The 16250-nt window shown below is 46.4% G+C and overlaps 4 protein-coding genes across 4 annotated transcripts; 3 read left to right on the forward strand and 1 right to left on the reverse strand.

Annotated features, from left to right (window-relative positions):
* Nucleotides 1-51: 51 nt before the first annotated feature.
* On the forward strand, nucleotides 52-6786 carry JR316_0007232 (Protein MLP1-like protein; the record flags this gene model as incomplete). Its single annotated transcript, XM_047892975.1, has 19 exons — nucleotides 52-430; nucleotides 494-664; nucleotides 713-816; nucleotides 866-1645; nucleotides 1700-2519; nucleotides 2573-2781; nucleotides 2834-3000; nucleotides 3058-3163; nucleotides 3215-3432; nucleotides 3487-3646; nucleotides 3694-3927; nucleotides 3987-4201; nucleotides 4254-4548; nucleotides 4608-4910; nucleotides 4961-5089; nucleotides 5142-5387; nucleotides 5440-5595; nucleotides 5651-5710; nucleotides 5764-6786. The coding sequence occupies 19 exons, from the start codon at nucleotides 52-54 to the stop codon at nucleotides 6784-6786; spliced, it is 5775 nt and encodes a 1924-aa protein (XP_047748257.1).
* Nucleotides 6787-8019: 1233 nt separating this feature from the next.
* JR316_0007233 (uncharacterized protein) lies at nucleotides 8020-9774 on the forward strand (the record flags this gene model as incomplete). The annotated part of the gene is made up of 8 exons (XM_047892976.1): nucleotides 8020-8301; nucleotides 8386-8559; nucleotides 8613-8675; nucleotides 8731-8816; nucleotides 8876-9217; nucleotides 9292-9370; nucleotides 9443-9541; nucleotides 9595-9774. The coding sequence occupies 8 exons, from the start codon at nucleotides 8020-8022 to the stop codon at nucleotides 9772-9774; spliced, it is 1305 nt and encodes a 434-aa protein (XP_047748258.1).
* Nucleotides 9775-10996: 1222 nt separating this feature from the next.
* Nucleotides 10997-12629, forward strand: JR316_0007234 (Queuosine salvage protein; the record flags this gene model as incomplete). The annotated part of the gene is made up of 6 exons (XM_047892977.1): nucleotides 10997-11128; nucleotides 11207-11260; nucleotides 11344-11617; nucleotides 11677-11828; nucleotides 11877-12060; nucleotides 12139-12629. 6 exons carry the CDS (start codon nucleotides 10997-10999, stop codon nucleotides 12627-12629), a joined length of 1287 nt encoding a protein of 428 aa, XP_047748259.1.
* Nucleotides 12630-13403: 774 nt separating this feature from the next.
* Nucleotides 13404-15147, reverse strand: JR316_0007235 (DDB1- and CUL4-associated factor 5; the record flags this gene model as incomplete). Its single annotated transcript, XM_047892978.1, has 7 exons — nucleotides 13404-13581; nucleotides 13720-13993; nucleotides 14065-14136; nucleotides 14221-14389; nucleotides 14443-14631; nucleotides 14714-14809; nucleotides 14893-15147. The coding sequence occupies 7 exons, from the start codon at nucleotides 15145-15147 to the stop codon at nucleotides 13404-13406; spliced, it is 1233 nt and encodes a 410-aa protein (XP_047748260.1).
* Between the last annotated feature and the right edge of the window lie 1103 nt (nucleotides 15148-16250).

Consider the following 16250-nt stretch of genomic DNA (forward strand, 5'->3'; position numbering starts at 1 on the left):
AGCTTCTATACCTCTATACTCCCCCGCGACGGACGCTGAACGACCTTCGCCATGATGAAAACGCGAAGGAAATCGAAGGCTGCGGCTGCTGAACAGAGTAGCGATGGCCCAGAAGCACCCCAAACGCTTCACATCGTACTTCCAGATGATGTGGACGAAGATACTCTGACAGATTTATTGCCTGACGTCAATTTGACTGCCTTGTCGACTGAAGATGTTGTAAATCTATACCGCGCGCTCATCACACAAGCTGTCAACCTCGATGCCACCGAACGGGAGCGCGATGAAGTTAAAGCTGACTTGGAGAGGAAGGATGTTGAATTGGATCAGGCCTTGCAAGACAAGGAGAGTTCCAGTAAAGACTTGGAGTCGACAGTCGAAAAGATTCAGGAGGAACTTGAGAAGTCCCAGGCGGAGCGTTCTAAGCTGGGTATGTAATGTCAACAGTCAGACGTGCCCACCATTACTCACCGCCAATCCATTCATTCCCTAGCTGAGGAAAAGATGGAATTGGAAAGCCAACTGACCAGATTGTCTACCTCTCAATCATCATCCTCAACCGAGGTTGAAAATCTCAAACGACGAGTAGACGATACTGAGAGAGAGAAACGCGAATTAGTGGGAGTGATCAGCCGCTTGAAGGACGAAGGTTCGCAAAGAGATGGTGCGTACGTCAACACGACTTAACTTGCTTTTAGCTGACTTTGTCCAGAGGAGATACAAGCTCTTCGAGCTAATCTCAAGGAAGCGCGGCAAGAACATCAGTTTTTGGAGGGGCAAGTTCGCGAATTGCGGTCTACGGAGACAGCGACTAAGGTATTTTCGCGCATACGTATATTGCATCCCATTGCTAATACTTCTGTAGTTCAAGATCGATTCCCTCACCCAGCAGCTTCAACTGGCGCAAGCAGAAGCCGAACGAGCTAACAATGAACTGACTGCCAAATCCGAGGAATTTGCTAAGTACAGACGATCTAAACACGCAGAAATCGCGACACTCCAAGCCTCGTATGACTCTGCTACTCAATCCCAATCGTCTTTGGAAGCGTCGTTTAAGGCACTACAATCTTCGCATACTAGTCAGGGACACCAACTTTCGCAGGCATTAAATAAGGTCCAAACATTGACAGGGCAGTTGGCTGAACAAGAAGCCCGATATTCCAATGAGGCCGATGGACTAAAACGCCTTGTATCGATGATGGAGGAACGGGAAAAACAGGCGAAAGACATCGTAGAAAGCATTGAGCGCGAATGGGCGACAGTTGGTGAAAAGGCCGAGAAGCGAGAATTCAAGCTTAGGGAAGAGATTGAAAGGGAAAAGAGGCGCCGAGAGGAAGCTGAGAAACGACTTGAAGAACTGGAAGGCGTTTTGGAGAGAATTGGTCGAGGAGAGCTACCTACTCCTGGCAGAACTGTCCCTTCCCCGCCTTTCAGAACACCTGGGACCGCAGACATGAGCATTGACGGCATCATGGGTCTCAGTCCTACAGTGGCCATGGCCAGCAGGTCACAGCGTAGCGGAAAGACTTTCACTGAAGTCTACGCCGACTATGTGCGTCTACAAGAAGAATATGCAAAGAAGTGTGCTGAAAATGACCACATGGATCGTACACTGTCTGCAGTTCTTGCTCAGATAGAGGAGCGGGTGAGTGCAAACGAGTTATTGAACTGAAAAATTCAAACTAATGCATTGTAACAGGCACCTATCCTTTCTCAACAACGCATTGAATACGAACGCCTCCAGGTCGAAGCATCACAATTGGGATCTCAACTTTCTCAGGCAATTGCAGACCGGGACTCGCAGGCAAATCTTGCCCAGGAGCAGACCCAGAAATTGAACAAGCTCACCCGCGAAAACCAGTTGTTTGAAAAGCAACTTGAAGATCTCGGTCGACAAGTCCAGGCTCTTACTCGTGAACTTACGCGTCGCGACGACCCTACGATACCTCCAGACGACTACATTGAAAATCTTCCTCCTTCTAGTGAATCTGATACCCAGACGCTCATTACGGAAAACCTTGTGGTCTTCCGATCTATATCCCAATTACAGACGCAAAATCAGCGTCTCTTACGGATTGTGAGGGATTTGGGAGAGAAATTGGAAAGCGAGGAAAGGGATTATCGTGAGGCCATGGAGAAGGAACAGGCAGAAGCCATTCGCGAAGCCCATGAAGCTATGCAAGACTTAGCTGCTCAATTGGAACGGCAAAAGCAGAGCAGTGAAGGAATTATCCAAGCCTACGTCAAGGAACGAGATACCCTTAAAGCTATGCTTGCTAGGCAAGAGAAAATGACGGGTTCGAGCACTCTGGCCATCACCAACGGCGATAGTTCGCATCCCCCTGAGACCGAACTTGCAAAAGAGCTGCAAGAAATCCAGAGCCAGTTCGAGGCATACAAAACTGAAACTGACGTCGATTCTGGACGCCTGCGTGACCAGCTCGCCAATTCGCAGCGTGAAGTAAACTCTTTGGGGGCTTCTCTCGCTAAAGCCAATGCAAAGATCGAATACATTTCAAGTGAAGTTTTGCGTTTTGCGTTTAGTTATTTATTTTACTGACGCTGTCCTCAGGTCGTCTTCGCAATGCCGAGGAACAATTCGAGGTTCACAACCGCGAAATCAACGATCTTGGCAAGAGAAATTCTCAATTGCATGAACAAAATATTCGGTTTGACATTGAATGCAACCGTCTCTCGGAGGAGCTTCAAGACGCCCTCGGTAGCTTGGAACAATTCCGTAATGAGTGTGCTAATCTTCGCGCAGAGAAAAAAATATGGGAGGTACGTTTCTGGTTCTTCTCATTCACATATACGGATCTTACATTTGTTCCAGAGCGTTCAAGGCAGACTCATTGAGGAGAACCGCTCGCTTGCTATGGAACGATCGCACCTATCCGATCTCATGAGCAATGTCCAAAAGATGCACAACGACTTGGAAAGGTCTGGTGAAAATGATCGTCGCCGTCTTGAAGGCCAATTGCAGCTATTAGAAAGTCAGACGTAAGTTTTTTTTTCGTCAGTGCGTGCTTCTTAAGTTGACAATCTTATTTTGTCCAGTCAAGACCTTCGTGCACAGGTTGTACAAGAACGTGATTCACTCCGCCATTTGACACTTCAGAAAGATCTTGAGCTCAAAGAGCTTCAGAATCGCCTTGAGAAAAAGGTTTGTTTAAACTCTTCAATAATTCTGGAAATTTTTTTGAATGTTTTGTAGTCCCAGGAATGCTCAACTACCCGGGAAAGTCTTGTAGAAGCACAGACAAGCCGCAAGCATCTTGAAGAAAAGGTAGAAGATTTGGCCAAACAACTCAAAGGAAATGAAGAAAAACTTGCTGTATACGAGCGCCGACCTAGTGCAGCAGGTGCCGCCCAACCTGTGGACCAAGATGCCAGTCGTGAGCAACAGCTTGAGACGGAAGTCGCAGAACTTCGGTATTTTTTTTACCACCTTCCTGTGTTTTCGAGACTAACTTTTTTTTACTCCAGCGCAACTTTGAAGGTCACTGAAGTTGACCTTGCAGCGGCTAGGAGTCACAGAGATCAGTATCAAGAAATTAGCCAAGCAAGTGAAGCCGCTTTGGCATCACTGAACTCAACGTTCGACGAATATAAAGCATCCTCAGAAGCTCAAATCACTCGTCAAGAGGTAAGTGTTTTTTCTTGTTTTATAACAGTGAGACTCATTTTATGTAGTCTGAAATTAAAGCTCTGCAAGAAAGATTGGACCAAGCTACTCAAGAACTTGCTACTATTAGGACTCAACTCAATGATGCTCAGAAATCGTTTGAAGCTGAGCGAACTTCATGGATCAATGACAAGAAGACATTAGAGGACACTATCGTCGATATGAGTACTTCGGAGAAACATTCGGAGAGTGATCGAAACTCCAGGGAGCACGAACTTCGAAACCTCGAAGATCGAGCTAAAGTGCGTAGATTTCCGTTGAATCTGTTCCTCATTGAAGTCTAAATTTGCCCGAACTTCAGGCTGCTGAAGAGCGATATTCCCATGAGATCATTGCACATGCAGAGTCGATGAAAACGATCGAAGGGCTCAAGAAAGAAGTATCGAAGGGTCAAGCCGCTGTTCGCGAGCATATTACTGCTGCCGAAACTGCTAAGGCCAAACTTGCATCCTCGGAGAATAGCTGGAGGCAACAAAAGGATGCCTTAGATAAAGAAGTTGCTGATTTGAACGCCCGGTGATTATTCTACCAAATTATAATTTTTCATGCCACTTACCTTGATAATTAGCTGCCAGGACCTTTCACAGCAAAATACGATATTGCATGAACACCTTGAATCTGTCAGCGCACAGGCGGCTCGTATACGTCAAGCCGCTGATGCTCCTATCGAAACAACAGAAGGCGATACCCCCGTTACTGACAAAAAAGTGTCAGAGTTGATGTCTGTCCTTACATATCTTCGTAAAGAGAAAGGCATAGTCGATCTTCAACTTGAGATGAGCAAACGCGAGAATGAGGTTCTCAAAAGTCAGATTAATCGTGTCACCCAGACTTTGGAGGAGACTCGTGCAACACTTGCCGAGGTAAGGAATTGCTTGTGATTAATGTTGCATTTAGATTCTTTCTGATTTATGTTATACAGGAACGGGAGCGAGCAGTTGAAAATACTGCTTCGGCGGCACAGCACGCGGAACTTGTGGAAAGGATCAACCAACTCAACATTCTTCGTGAGAGCAATGCTACTTTGAGAGCAGAGTGTGAAAGTGCATCGAAGAAGGCCCGCGACCTGGAAACCAAGCTCAATCAACTTTCACAAGAGCTTGAACCGGCCAAAGAGCAAGCGCGTTCTGCGCAAGCCGAGCTCGAGATTACGAGGGGGCAGATGCAAAGGCTTGAACAGGAGTCAAGGAGATGGCAAGAAAGAAATACACAGCTACTCAGCAAGGTATTTGGCGATCTTTACTTCGTTAATAGTATTTACTAACCATACCGAAGTATGACCGAATTGACCCTTCTGAAGTTCAGGCACTTAAAGATGAGATCGCCCAGCTTAAGTCAGCCTCTTCCTCCTCTGACGAGAAGGTCAAGGAGAAAGATGCAGAAATTTTAACCTTGTCCACTAGGGTAAGTAATCATCTTATTGGCGCAAGAACATATTTAATACTTTAACCTTTAGATTGAAGCATTAGAACAGAACCTACGTGCCCACAGGGACAGTGCCAGCAAGAATACGCAAGCGTTCAGGGCAAAACTTGGGGAACTTAACCAAGCGAAGTCAGCATTAACGGAAGAGAAACGACAGCTGGAAGCAAAGGTGGCCTCTTTGGAACAAGAATGCAATGTTTTAAAGACGTCAAAACCCGAGGCTGCTCCAACATCAACCGCTCAGACCGAAGAACTTCAAAAGGCGAATGCTCTCATTGTAAGTGCGATATATTTACACATACTATTCATAGGCTGAAAGTTCTTTTCAGACAACACTGCAGGCGGAACGCGATCGACTGCTTGCCGAAAAAGAGGCGCAGAGCAAAACGCTTACATCTACTGATGCTCAAACTCCGGCGGCCAACTGGGAAGCTGAAAAGGCTCAGCTTGTTCAAGCTCGCGATGAAGCTATCGAAAAACTCAAGGTACGTTTTACATTCTTGGATTAGTGGAAAACTAATTGATCATATATTGTTATAGACCGCCAATGCTGAAGTGCAGAAAGCCAACAATGAAACCAGAAGCATTAAGTTCCAGAACGTGAGTTATCGCAATGAATAGCATCATTATACAATACTAAAGGTCGAACCTAGGACAAATTCCAAGCTCGTATTCAAGATCTTATGAAAACTAAAGCTGCCGACGCTGAGAAACAAGCTGCTCTTGTCTCTGAAGTTGAAAAGGCAAAGGCTGACTTAGCCAGCGGTACAGAATCTTCTGTTCAAGAAGAGCTAAAGAAACGCCATGCCGATGAATTGAAAGCGCTGGAAGATCAGCTTAAAGTCAAGCATGAAGCAGAAATGAAAGCTCGGATTGATTCTGCTGTGAAGGAAGCTCTCCAGTCACAACCACCGCCCCAGTCTGCTCCTACCGATCCCAAAGACCAACAGGCGGCGATAGATGCTGCTCTTGCTCAGTACAAAAAAGAACTTGAGGCTCAACATGCCGCGGAAATCGCTTCCGCTGTTGATCGTGGACGCATGGAGGCGGCAACCAAAGGGAAACTCAAGGACTCTCAATTAGTGAGAGCGCAGAAGAGAGTCAAAGATCTTGAAGCGCAAATTCAAGAATGGCAAGCTGCTGGAATTGTTTTACCGCAGATCATCGCCACATCTCCTGCTGCCCCACCCCCCGCTGGCGCTCAAGCGACTCAAACGGTACCTACCGCACCCACGGCGTCGACTTCGGCTGCTACTACGACAGCCCCAGCTACCCAGGCCCCTCCTAATGCTCCTCAGGCTCGACCAACGCCCGTGGGACCTGCTGCTACTGCGCCTAATCCTCCTGCCAATGCCAACGCTGCCAACCTTCCAAGACGACCTCCGAACCCTGCTATGTCAGGTGCTTTAGGCGGAAGAGGAGGACCCATTCGTGGCATGGGAAGAGGAGGCCCTCCTCTTGGAGCAGGCCGTGGAGCACCGTTACGAACCGCACCTGTAAAACCCCAACCTTCTGCACCAATCAGCGGGGGAGTATCTATTATGGGCGCAGCGAAGAGGCCTCGCGAAGAACCAGCTGCAGCGACTGAGGATTCTCTTGCAAAACGCCTCAAACCAGCAGAACCAGCAGCTCGTGCAAACACTCCTGTCAGGAGGCCACCTGGTGCTGATCAATAATCTTTATTTCTTTCTTGTAACCTGCAATTGCTGTACTATTCATCATATACTTGCCTTTTCGTGTATCATTCATCATTTTTTTCTAACTTTTTTATATAATGCATTCTCTCGGGCATCCATGTATTTACTTTCATCATCCTGCGAAATTTCTCGGAATTCATCCGACCCGCGAGGTTCTGGTGCCATGCATGCGCGAAGTTCTTTTATGTGTTTGCTGTACTCTCGTAAGTGTGATTGAAGGCTTCGACTGAAGTTGAACGTTTCTTCCGTCAACTTCGTCGCAATCACCGTTTGCCATAGTGCTCTTGCGCCATGTGCTCTGGCATTGGATCGCGCACCTGCGTGATTTATCTGCGAATGTAAAGTAGCACCCACATGGCCTGAGGCGCTATTAGTCTTCATTCGTGTGTCTCATGGAGACCTTTGCGTATTAAGTGGAGCTCGATTTACTCAATACAGTACGCAACACGAACGTTCTGTAAATATACTGCACCGAAATCGTATTCTTATTACATGGATAAAAGTACTCAATTACGAATAGATAGGGAGGCGTCTATTTTTATTGCCTTGGCAAACGCCGCAAAAAGACACAGCCAGGTGTGTGAGCAACGTCTAGCTAGCTCAAATCCGCGTGAGAATTCTGTTCGTCTTTTGCTCTGCGCATCCACCATCACCGCGAATAGCTCGCATTTGGAGCACACCACACGAACGGTATAGCTATTCATATCCATTTATGCGAGGCTGAGAAACACTGAATAACCAAGGCCTACATATCCACTTTCGAAAGCTCGTTTTTCAGTTTCCCCGAACCCGGCGGCTCCTAAGCGAACCCAAATTCATTGAACGACCATGCTCATCCGAGTTTCGAGACTCTATGTGCAGCGTAATGGAGCACGCATATGTTCAACGTTAAACTTAGGCAGTTTGCGCCGATGCCGGTTGATGAGACACTAAAGCCGGACTGCTATGGACTTATCAACCCTTGGTCGCATATGGTTGCCTTATGTACCTCGTTCTCATCTGGTCTTAGTCACACATGCACCATGCTATCCTGCCCCTTCATGGGGTCTGACTATCTCAGAGCACGGAATAGTTTCCTGGTCATGGTTCCGGAGTTTATATTGAGGCTTCTCCACATCTGTCCCCTATTTAATCTTTGTCCCACTGGCAATGTAGGGATTGCTATCCGTCTTTGACTACCCCTCCTTTTCCACTGTGTGTACCTTGTAGGCAATGTCTACTGTCAGTCTTCCGTCATATATCGCTCCCTCTGTACATCGCGCGCCGTCGTACTCTGCCGAGCCCAACCAATACGAGCAGAGACTAGCATTCGTTGACCGTCTACGGGCCCGACCATCTAGCGATTTCGTAAAAGAATCCAAAGGGGGTGGAGTGCGCCTACGGTTATCAGCTCAGGACGACAACGCTTCACTTCCTGTTTATGGCTTGTCTGACGTGGTGGAAGGCACTGTCGAGCTTACGAAAACCGAGGCTGTAACCTGTGTGGAAGTGAAGGTAAGCATTTTCTCCTCACCTTCCAGCCGCTCAATAGATTTCTCACCGGTCCAGTTTTGCTATTCTTGCTGCTGTAAAATATAGATTGAAGGTCGGTTAAAGCTAAAAGAAATTGCTGAGGGTGGTACGGCAATCGCAAAATTGTGCTTGGATACTGCATTGCTTTGGGTTAAAGACCAATCGCGTACCGAATGTCCGACGTCCCTTCAATTTGCCTTGGCTCTACCTAGCACTTTTGAGTACGAAGAAAAGACTTATGTGAGTCAAGAATATTATTAGGATGGCTTGAGATTCGACTCACTTTTATATAGCCTCTGCCTCCTACCTTTGGAGTAAAACTGTCGGGTCTACCGGGATTTGTGGCTACAATTGATGTGAGTCTGGTTAAAGCCATTTTGAATACGACACAATCCCTAACCTACCTTTTAGTACACTGTAACGGCAATTGTCGAAAAACCAAATGGTGCTCCTGTCAAGTTGAAATCGAAAGCTCTGGGGATTCATGTAGGAACGACGTACGTTCAAGATGAGGCAAGAATATCGATTCCAATGATAAACTGACAGATATATTCAGGCATGTTACAACTCCCTTTGTCTACTTCCCACGAAGTCGTCCCGCTTCTCCGATACCACATCCACTTCAGTATACACCAAATGGGTTTGTTAATACACCAGATTGGAAGCTATTCGAGTCCGTGCTGTATTCTAAATCCCCTGCCCGGCCAAACATCAACGTAAAATTCTACATTCCTGCAGCACGTGTGTTTTGCATGACCAAATCAATCCCTTTCCATCTTTCACTCGAGTCTTCTTCCGTTTCCCTTGCTGCGTTTCTACCTCTTAGCCCGAGTGCGAACACGATTGGACGCAAAGCCACGCGTGTGCAATTGATGAGACAAACAACGGTCGACGTCCGGTAAGTTATTTAAGTGTATACTGATATCCGCAGTCGGTTTCCAATTACTCATGCGAACTCCTCATCGCCTTCAGGAACACAGTCATTGCTGGTGTGAAGACAGACATGTGGAGAGTTGACTGCATTGGGGAAGGGATATTTAAACACGCGGTGGTACGTTAATTATGAAGTATCCACATTCATTGTGTATAACTGTGCTAACCATTCAAATTTTATGCTTTACAGGGGGATGCACCAACGTGTATATCGTACAGCGGGGAAATCCCCCTGACAGGTGATGATATCAAAGTCCCGGGATTCAAAGCGGCCGGTCTCAGTGTCAAGGTAATTCCTCCCATATTTTTAAACTAGCACGAGCTAATTTTTATTCATCTTAGGATTGTGTGCTCTTGACTATGAACCCAACTGACCCATCAAAATCGCCCTTCTCTGAAATACGAGAGGTCATCCCTGTTCGACTCTCTACAGATCCTTGGATGGCCAACGGGTCTGGTCTCGGAGCTCGGCGAGAATCATTACTCCAACCCCCGACACCGCCAACACCATCTTCTGACTAACGGTTTCTGGGATATCTTGGAGTTTTATGCTACCTTTGGTGCAGTAGCATTTTACCTTTTGCACCAACGGCTGCGGGGTATGGGGTCAGTGACGTCATAAGCAATTATATTCCATGACATCATTGGTGTATTTACTTGGTATTGCATTGTACAATAGTTATATAAAATGGTATCAAAGTCATTGGTTGCTCTAACAATCGCTGTAAGCCTCAACTGAATCATGTCACTCTCAAACAACGTAAACCTGAATAGCTCTACACCGGAGCCTTTCGAGGTTGCACAACTTCCTTCAAAGACGGCCGCACCGACAAAGGTCAACACTTTACCACAACAGGGTAAGCTCCCCAAGTTCAGCGGTACAGTCATCGTCCTAAGAAAAAAGAAAACAAAACAAAAAAGGTTCTACTAGTCCCGGTGATGGCAAGGAATTTAATTCACAACCAACTGGCGCAACAGACCAAGTGCCTTTCAAGGAACGAGTTATTGGTGTTGCTCAGGTAAGATTTAAATTTAATGCCACACGATGAGTTGGAAGTTGTCTGACAGTGAATGATTTAATATCAACACAATAGAAAACCCGGGGAACGGTATGTAAAATCATAAGCACAAACCAGATATGATATTGATTATGGCTTAGCTTCTAGGAAACCAAGGGTTAAAAGAACACGGAGAAAAGATCCTTGAAGGCAAAACTACGCACGAGCAAGATCGTGGATACCCTTGAAAATGTACGTTTGACTGCGTATACCGCGGATAATGTAAGACATTCATACTTCTTTTCTCTAGATGACCTTGTTTATCCTCTGCGAATCTAGTATTCGTTTGTTCTAGCTATGTCTTGAACAATTACGGGACACCACTGTACATAATTGGAATGTATATTATATACTCGAACACGTTCAACATGGGACTTTATTTCTATTCAAACGTGATTTTACGTCAAGTAGATGCTAAAACCTTAAGTTAAATGTTAGTGGGAGCCTCGTTCTCGTTTGTGGCGTAACAGACTCAGGGCCGATAAGATAAGATCTTCACAATACATTTTCTCGGATCAGATACCGTAATCAATGTCAAAAATTTTGTCGAGGTGTCGAGACAAACCTCCGTTCGATCACTTTTTCGTCACTTGTGTTCAACAGGCTTCGTCGCTCCATTCCTATTCTCTTGCTCTGTCAAACTCAAACGAAGGACCAACTGGGACTATCCGGGATACGATTCTGCTATGACTATACCTTTGAATACCCCTGACCTACTTTCTTTGGCGTCGGTATCTGAAAAATCGGAACAGTGGGCGGCACAAGACAGCATAGATGTTAGAAATCCGGTGGTTGAAAGCTCAGAGTTTGCCTACAGGGTGATTCCTAGACATGCTACTGGGGCGAACGACGCACAAAGAAGCTAATCCTGATGTTTTCTCGCTATGGTTCTATAGGCAACCGATCTGGTTCACATCAATGATGACGGGGTAAAGAACGCTGCGAAGTATGTTAGTATACCTACCCTTTCAATGATGAAAAATGGCTTTCAGTAGCTCTTATCCTGCCTCTTATGCGACGCATCACTTTGTAGATTCGTCAGAAGCTTTTGGTTGAAAAGTATACACCGCGGACGTGGCGTACGCATGCCCTTCATATATGTCCTTCGGAGCCATACAACCCGGAAGATCCGCTCAATAAATCAGTACTGGATTGGATATTCTTGATTTCATCTCTGAACTTTAGCTTCTGGTCAGAAAAAGAAGGAAGGCCTGACCGTTATGGTGTTGAATGGCGAGCCGGCTGGGACTCGGTGGAGACAAAAATCTGGACTGGCTACTGGTCTCTGGTCGCAGCTCTCAACCGAGGTAAGAGAAACAAATTTATTTCATGCTATAAAAAGTGTTCTGAGATTTTGGGTCGATAGCACTTGAGGAAGATATTCCTATAACAGACCCTCATTTCTACTCCTCGGAGACGCTATGCCCAGACAGTTTGATTGAGCACGTATTCCGCAAAGCCCCTCAATCAACTGAATCGATCCCACTCCTTAAAGAACGAATTGCCGTTATGCGTGAAGTAGGTTTCATCTTGTGCAATGTACGTTATATTTCCCTTCTTGCCCAGTGTGCTCCGGGTATTGCTCGAGTTCTGATAATATTACGAAAGGGTTACGGTGGTTCGTTCAAAGGTTTTCTGGATGACTTCCAAAGGCAGCACGATGGTCAAGGTACTTCGCTTGACTTGGCGACCATGGTGGCAAATACTTTTCCTAGCTTCCGAGATGAAGTCTATTACGAGGGCACCAAAGGTATGATACTTTCCATGTTAAGATTTTGAGTCGTTTACGCACGCTCATCGTGCAAAAAATACGTCAATCTCACGACAGTCTGCTTGTGGAAACGCGCCCAGATACTTGTCGCGGAGACATGGGCGGCGTTCTATCCACCCTCTCCTGCAGAGCCCCACCCACTCTTCCCAGGTTCTCAGGGCCCACAAATTAGCCGCCTGACGATGTTTGCCGACTACCGCGTCCCGCAAATTTTGCACCATTTGTGCATCCTCACATACCCCGCATCCCTTCTCCGCAAGCTACACGCGCATACCCCTCTTGCTCCAGGGTCGCGGGAGGAGATCAGTCTCCGCGCATCTAGTATCATTGCCGTCGAGCGCGTTCGCGAAGAGATTCTCCGATTGATCAAACACGAAGAAGGCGGAGACAGTGACACGGTGTCGAGAGCTGGCGTGGTAAGCAGTGTCGTGATTGATTTCTATCTTTGGGATTTGGCGAAAAAGGTGGAGAGTGGGGAGCAGAAAATCGAAAACATAGACACCGCAGAAATGGTCCCCATTCATCGGACGAGGAGTATCTGGTACTAGACTGTAGAGTATCATGATATTCTTTCTTTTGGTTTACCTTTTGACATTCATATGCAACGTGCAGCCACGTCATCTTCTCTGATTTCTTCTTCGATCTCTTGAATCCCTCTTCGGCTTTGTCCACTGTGTTTCCATTCCATACCCAATCTTTTGTATTTCATCGACCATCCACTATGTATTGGGAAAAATATAGAAGATTCCCCTAGATTTCTGTTATCCTATTGGCTCCTTCAAGGCTCCTGCGGTCAACAATCGGCTCCAGTAAGATAGCCTACAGTATTTCCACTACCTTTCCTTTGGGTTTAGAAAAGATTACGGAAAATTATGGACAATTATCTTCTACCATGACATGTATAGAGGCTCCTAGATTGTCTCTGCACACGGTGATTCAGGATTTAGACAAATCACCATCAAGGGAACAATCTGGGTCTAGGTCCTATCGATGCAAAAGGTTGCCGAGAGTGTTCACCGTGTATATCACCGATATTCATCCTTTCCGAGCCGTCCATTGACAGAAACACATATGAAAATCCCTACAGGGAAATGTAATTCCCAAATGCAGCGATGCTGTAAATAGCCCCTTATCTATCCCTGAACGCCACGCATTGCTATCAATTGAGGCGTTCGAAAACCTTTCTAGGTATGGAATCCGCAAAGATCCCTTTGGTGAAAACCCACGATAGGTGCGCCCGGGGTATCAATTCCAACAAGGCGGCCGACAAGCCAAATGCTGCTTTGCGGGGAAGCGAATAACGATGTTGTACACCGTATGACTCAGTTCAAAAACATTCGTATTCTTGGGAAGACTTCTTCTCCGCTGATGTCCAGCAATAATGTATCCGAGTCGTCGTCTTCATCTTCTTCGTCATTATCTTCGTCCGACGAGTCTTCGCCGTCCGATCTCCATGGTCGTGTCTCGAAACAATCGACCTGTCCTTCTTCTCGGATGATACTAGAAAAATGAAGAAAAAGGAGGTAAGTAACGGTGTTAATTTATCATTTGCTTGATGGCGATGACCACCACAACGTGGGCCACGCGACGGAAGACCCGATGGAATGGAAACGGAAATACGAGCTTAACTGATCAAACATTCTCAAAGTCCGTCTCTCATTCCTTTCAATAGCCTCATTGTCTTCTGCGTGCGGGGAATGAGCGCCAAGGAGAGTCCTGTAGTATAGCCGTCGGTCCTCTTCTGCATCTTCGTCTTTCAGCACTCGCACATTTTCTGGAGATCGTTGTAGATTTTGGGTGCAAGGGGATGACGGCGTTGGACTGTGTAATAGGATACTGTTTTCCACGCCAGCAGTGACGATATGGAGAAAATGGGGATGAAATAGGGTGGTGTTGACGATCGAATTGTGCCCTAGATTTTTGTAAATGATGAATGTGTAAGAAGACACCTTTAGCATAACAGTCTATTTTGATTGCACCCACCTGTTAAACGATCTAGAGGTGTCGAGAGCTCGACTGGAGCTATCTTTGGTTCATGGCGACCTTCCGTGAATGCTGTTGCGCCAAACGAAAAAAAAAAAACCAGCACAGTTATTGTAACCGGTTTACCCAGGTTTTCACGTTGCATATGTAGCTTACCAATTGTAGATGCATCACCATAGACGCTCCATCTTTTTTCAGTATAAATTTCCCTTTGATCCATTAATTGGGGAAGAGGTGGTATTCTCCAAATATAACAATAGAAGTCATCAGAACCTGCAGCGTACATATCATCGTTATCGAGACCAGGCCCACCGAACGAGCCATGCTACATGTGCGTTACATATCAACGATAACCTCATTGGCGGTGAATGTTCTTACCTTCATGGTACACGAATTCGAATAAGTCGTCTGATTGGAAGGAACTGGAGTTCCATCTGGGAGGTTCTTTCCACTCAAGACGGCCAGAGGATTGGGGTCCGAAACGGAGAATATGGTAGGCAAGTAATGCTGCCATTCGAATACAGTCAATTCCACGCTCAAGAGAAAGAAGTAGGCCAAGCTCAGAAACTGCATACCAAGAAAGTAACAGCCAATTTCAACCCTAAATTGAAAAAACGAGTTCAGTGGCGCGTGAAATACGAGAACAGACTACGAGGAGACAACTACCATCTTTGTCAAACGTGATGCTGCTAGCCTCCGGATGGCTTAAATGAGAATATGTCTTTTTTGTCAGCTTGGTGTTATACTGTTTAATTAAAAAAAAGGGCAAGGGGGGGTCAGACCCGGCCAGACCCTCGTACAGTCTCCATTGGTAGCAAGCGCACATACCCGTCGCACAATCCCTTCGTTGCTTCTTTTTGGAAGAGAGCCAAAGGCCATCCTTGAATCTCGTAAGAACACCCTTCCTGATCCATCGCTGTCGGCAAATAGATGCTCCATAGTCGGGTGAAACTTGACATCTGTTACTTCGTTTTCTGTCTGGATGATGTCTTGGGAGGAGGGTGGTGCACCACCCTGCCTCCAATCATACCGACGTATCGTCCCATCTTCGCTGATTGCCCGTTCAGATTTCAATAGAAGCATACTCTTAGGACGGTTTGGCAAGTACCTTGCGCTCATGAGCAGGTCGTCTTGTACAGGATGACAAGTTAGTGACCGTATGCTGTCCTATTGCGGCATATCAGCAGGCTTCAGATGGTTGCAAGAACTTTTTTTCGTTACTTCATTGTCATGATATGCATGGTCAAAACTTCGATCGGTCTTCATAGACGCACCGGCTGGCGTTCCTAAGTAGGCGACATCGTATTGGTATATTGTTTTACAGAGTCCACCACTGACATGTCTTTGAATTCCTATTTCAGACTTCTGTGTGATATGCCACCGAACTCACGCGTATAGGAACTTGTTGGTAGCAGAAAAACCGAGACTGAAAATATTGCTCTGTCATGTAGACAAAACTCGAATAAGCCATACTCGTAGATCTCTGGAGAGAAGAGAAAAAGAAAAATTACACTGGGTCCTCTGTACGTATACGATATAGTCTTGACGTCATCTTGATAAAAATCCCACAGGCGTATGGAAGTGTCTATCGTTCGTTTTCAAAGAGAAGAAAAAAAAGCACCAGGCCGCGCGGGCGTGTCGATCATTCAGCACGAGGAGCGTACGCGATAAAAATAACAGAAAAAGAGAGAGAGAGAGACATACCGTCTCCGCCGCTGGCGAGGAACCGCCCATCTTTAGACGAGAACGCGAGTGCGTTCACACATCCTGTGTGCACCTCGAGTTTCCTGTGCCCATGGACCCGTCAGCACGCGCCGTCGAGATTAGAGACACATCTTCATCGGAAATTCCTCTCGGAATCTTAGCAGGAAATAGAAGAGCCTGAGGACTCTTTCTTTCCGAAGACAGCTGGGCAAAGCAAGCCCCGTTCCCATTCCATTTCCACCCGTCCGTCCGTGATCCATCCAACCCCTAATCGATTCGAGTTCTCGCACCCCAGATTTTTGTCGAGATACATGGATACAAGGATGCTCACAAGCAGAGTAGAAGAGAGCCTCCCTCCCTCCCTCGCGCTCGCTCGCGAAACTTAACGGAGCTGAAAGGGGAGACAAACAGAGAGAGACAGAGAGGTAACAATCACCTTACCTTGAATAAGGAAACCCATGTGCGCTGTCCACGATCGCATG

Source organism: Psilocybe cubensis, chromosome 6 (assembly GCF_017499595.1).
Source record: "Psilocybe cubensis strain MGC-MH-2018 chromosome 6, whole genome shotgun sequence".
NCBI lineage: Eukaryota > Fungi > Basidiomycota > Agaricomycetes > Agaricales > Agrocybaceae > Psilocybe > Psilocybe cubensis.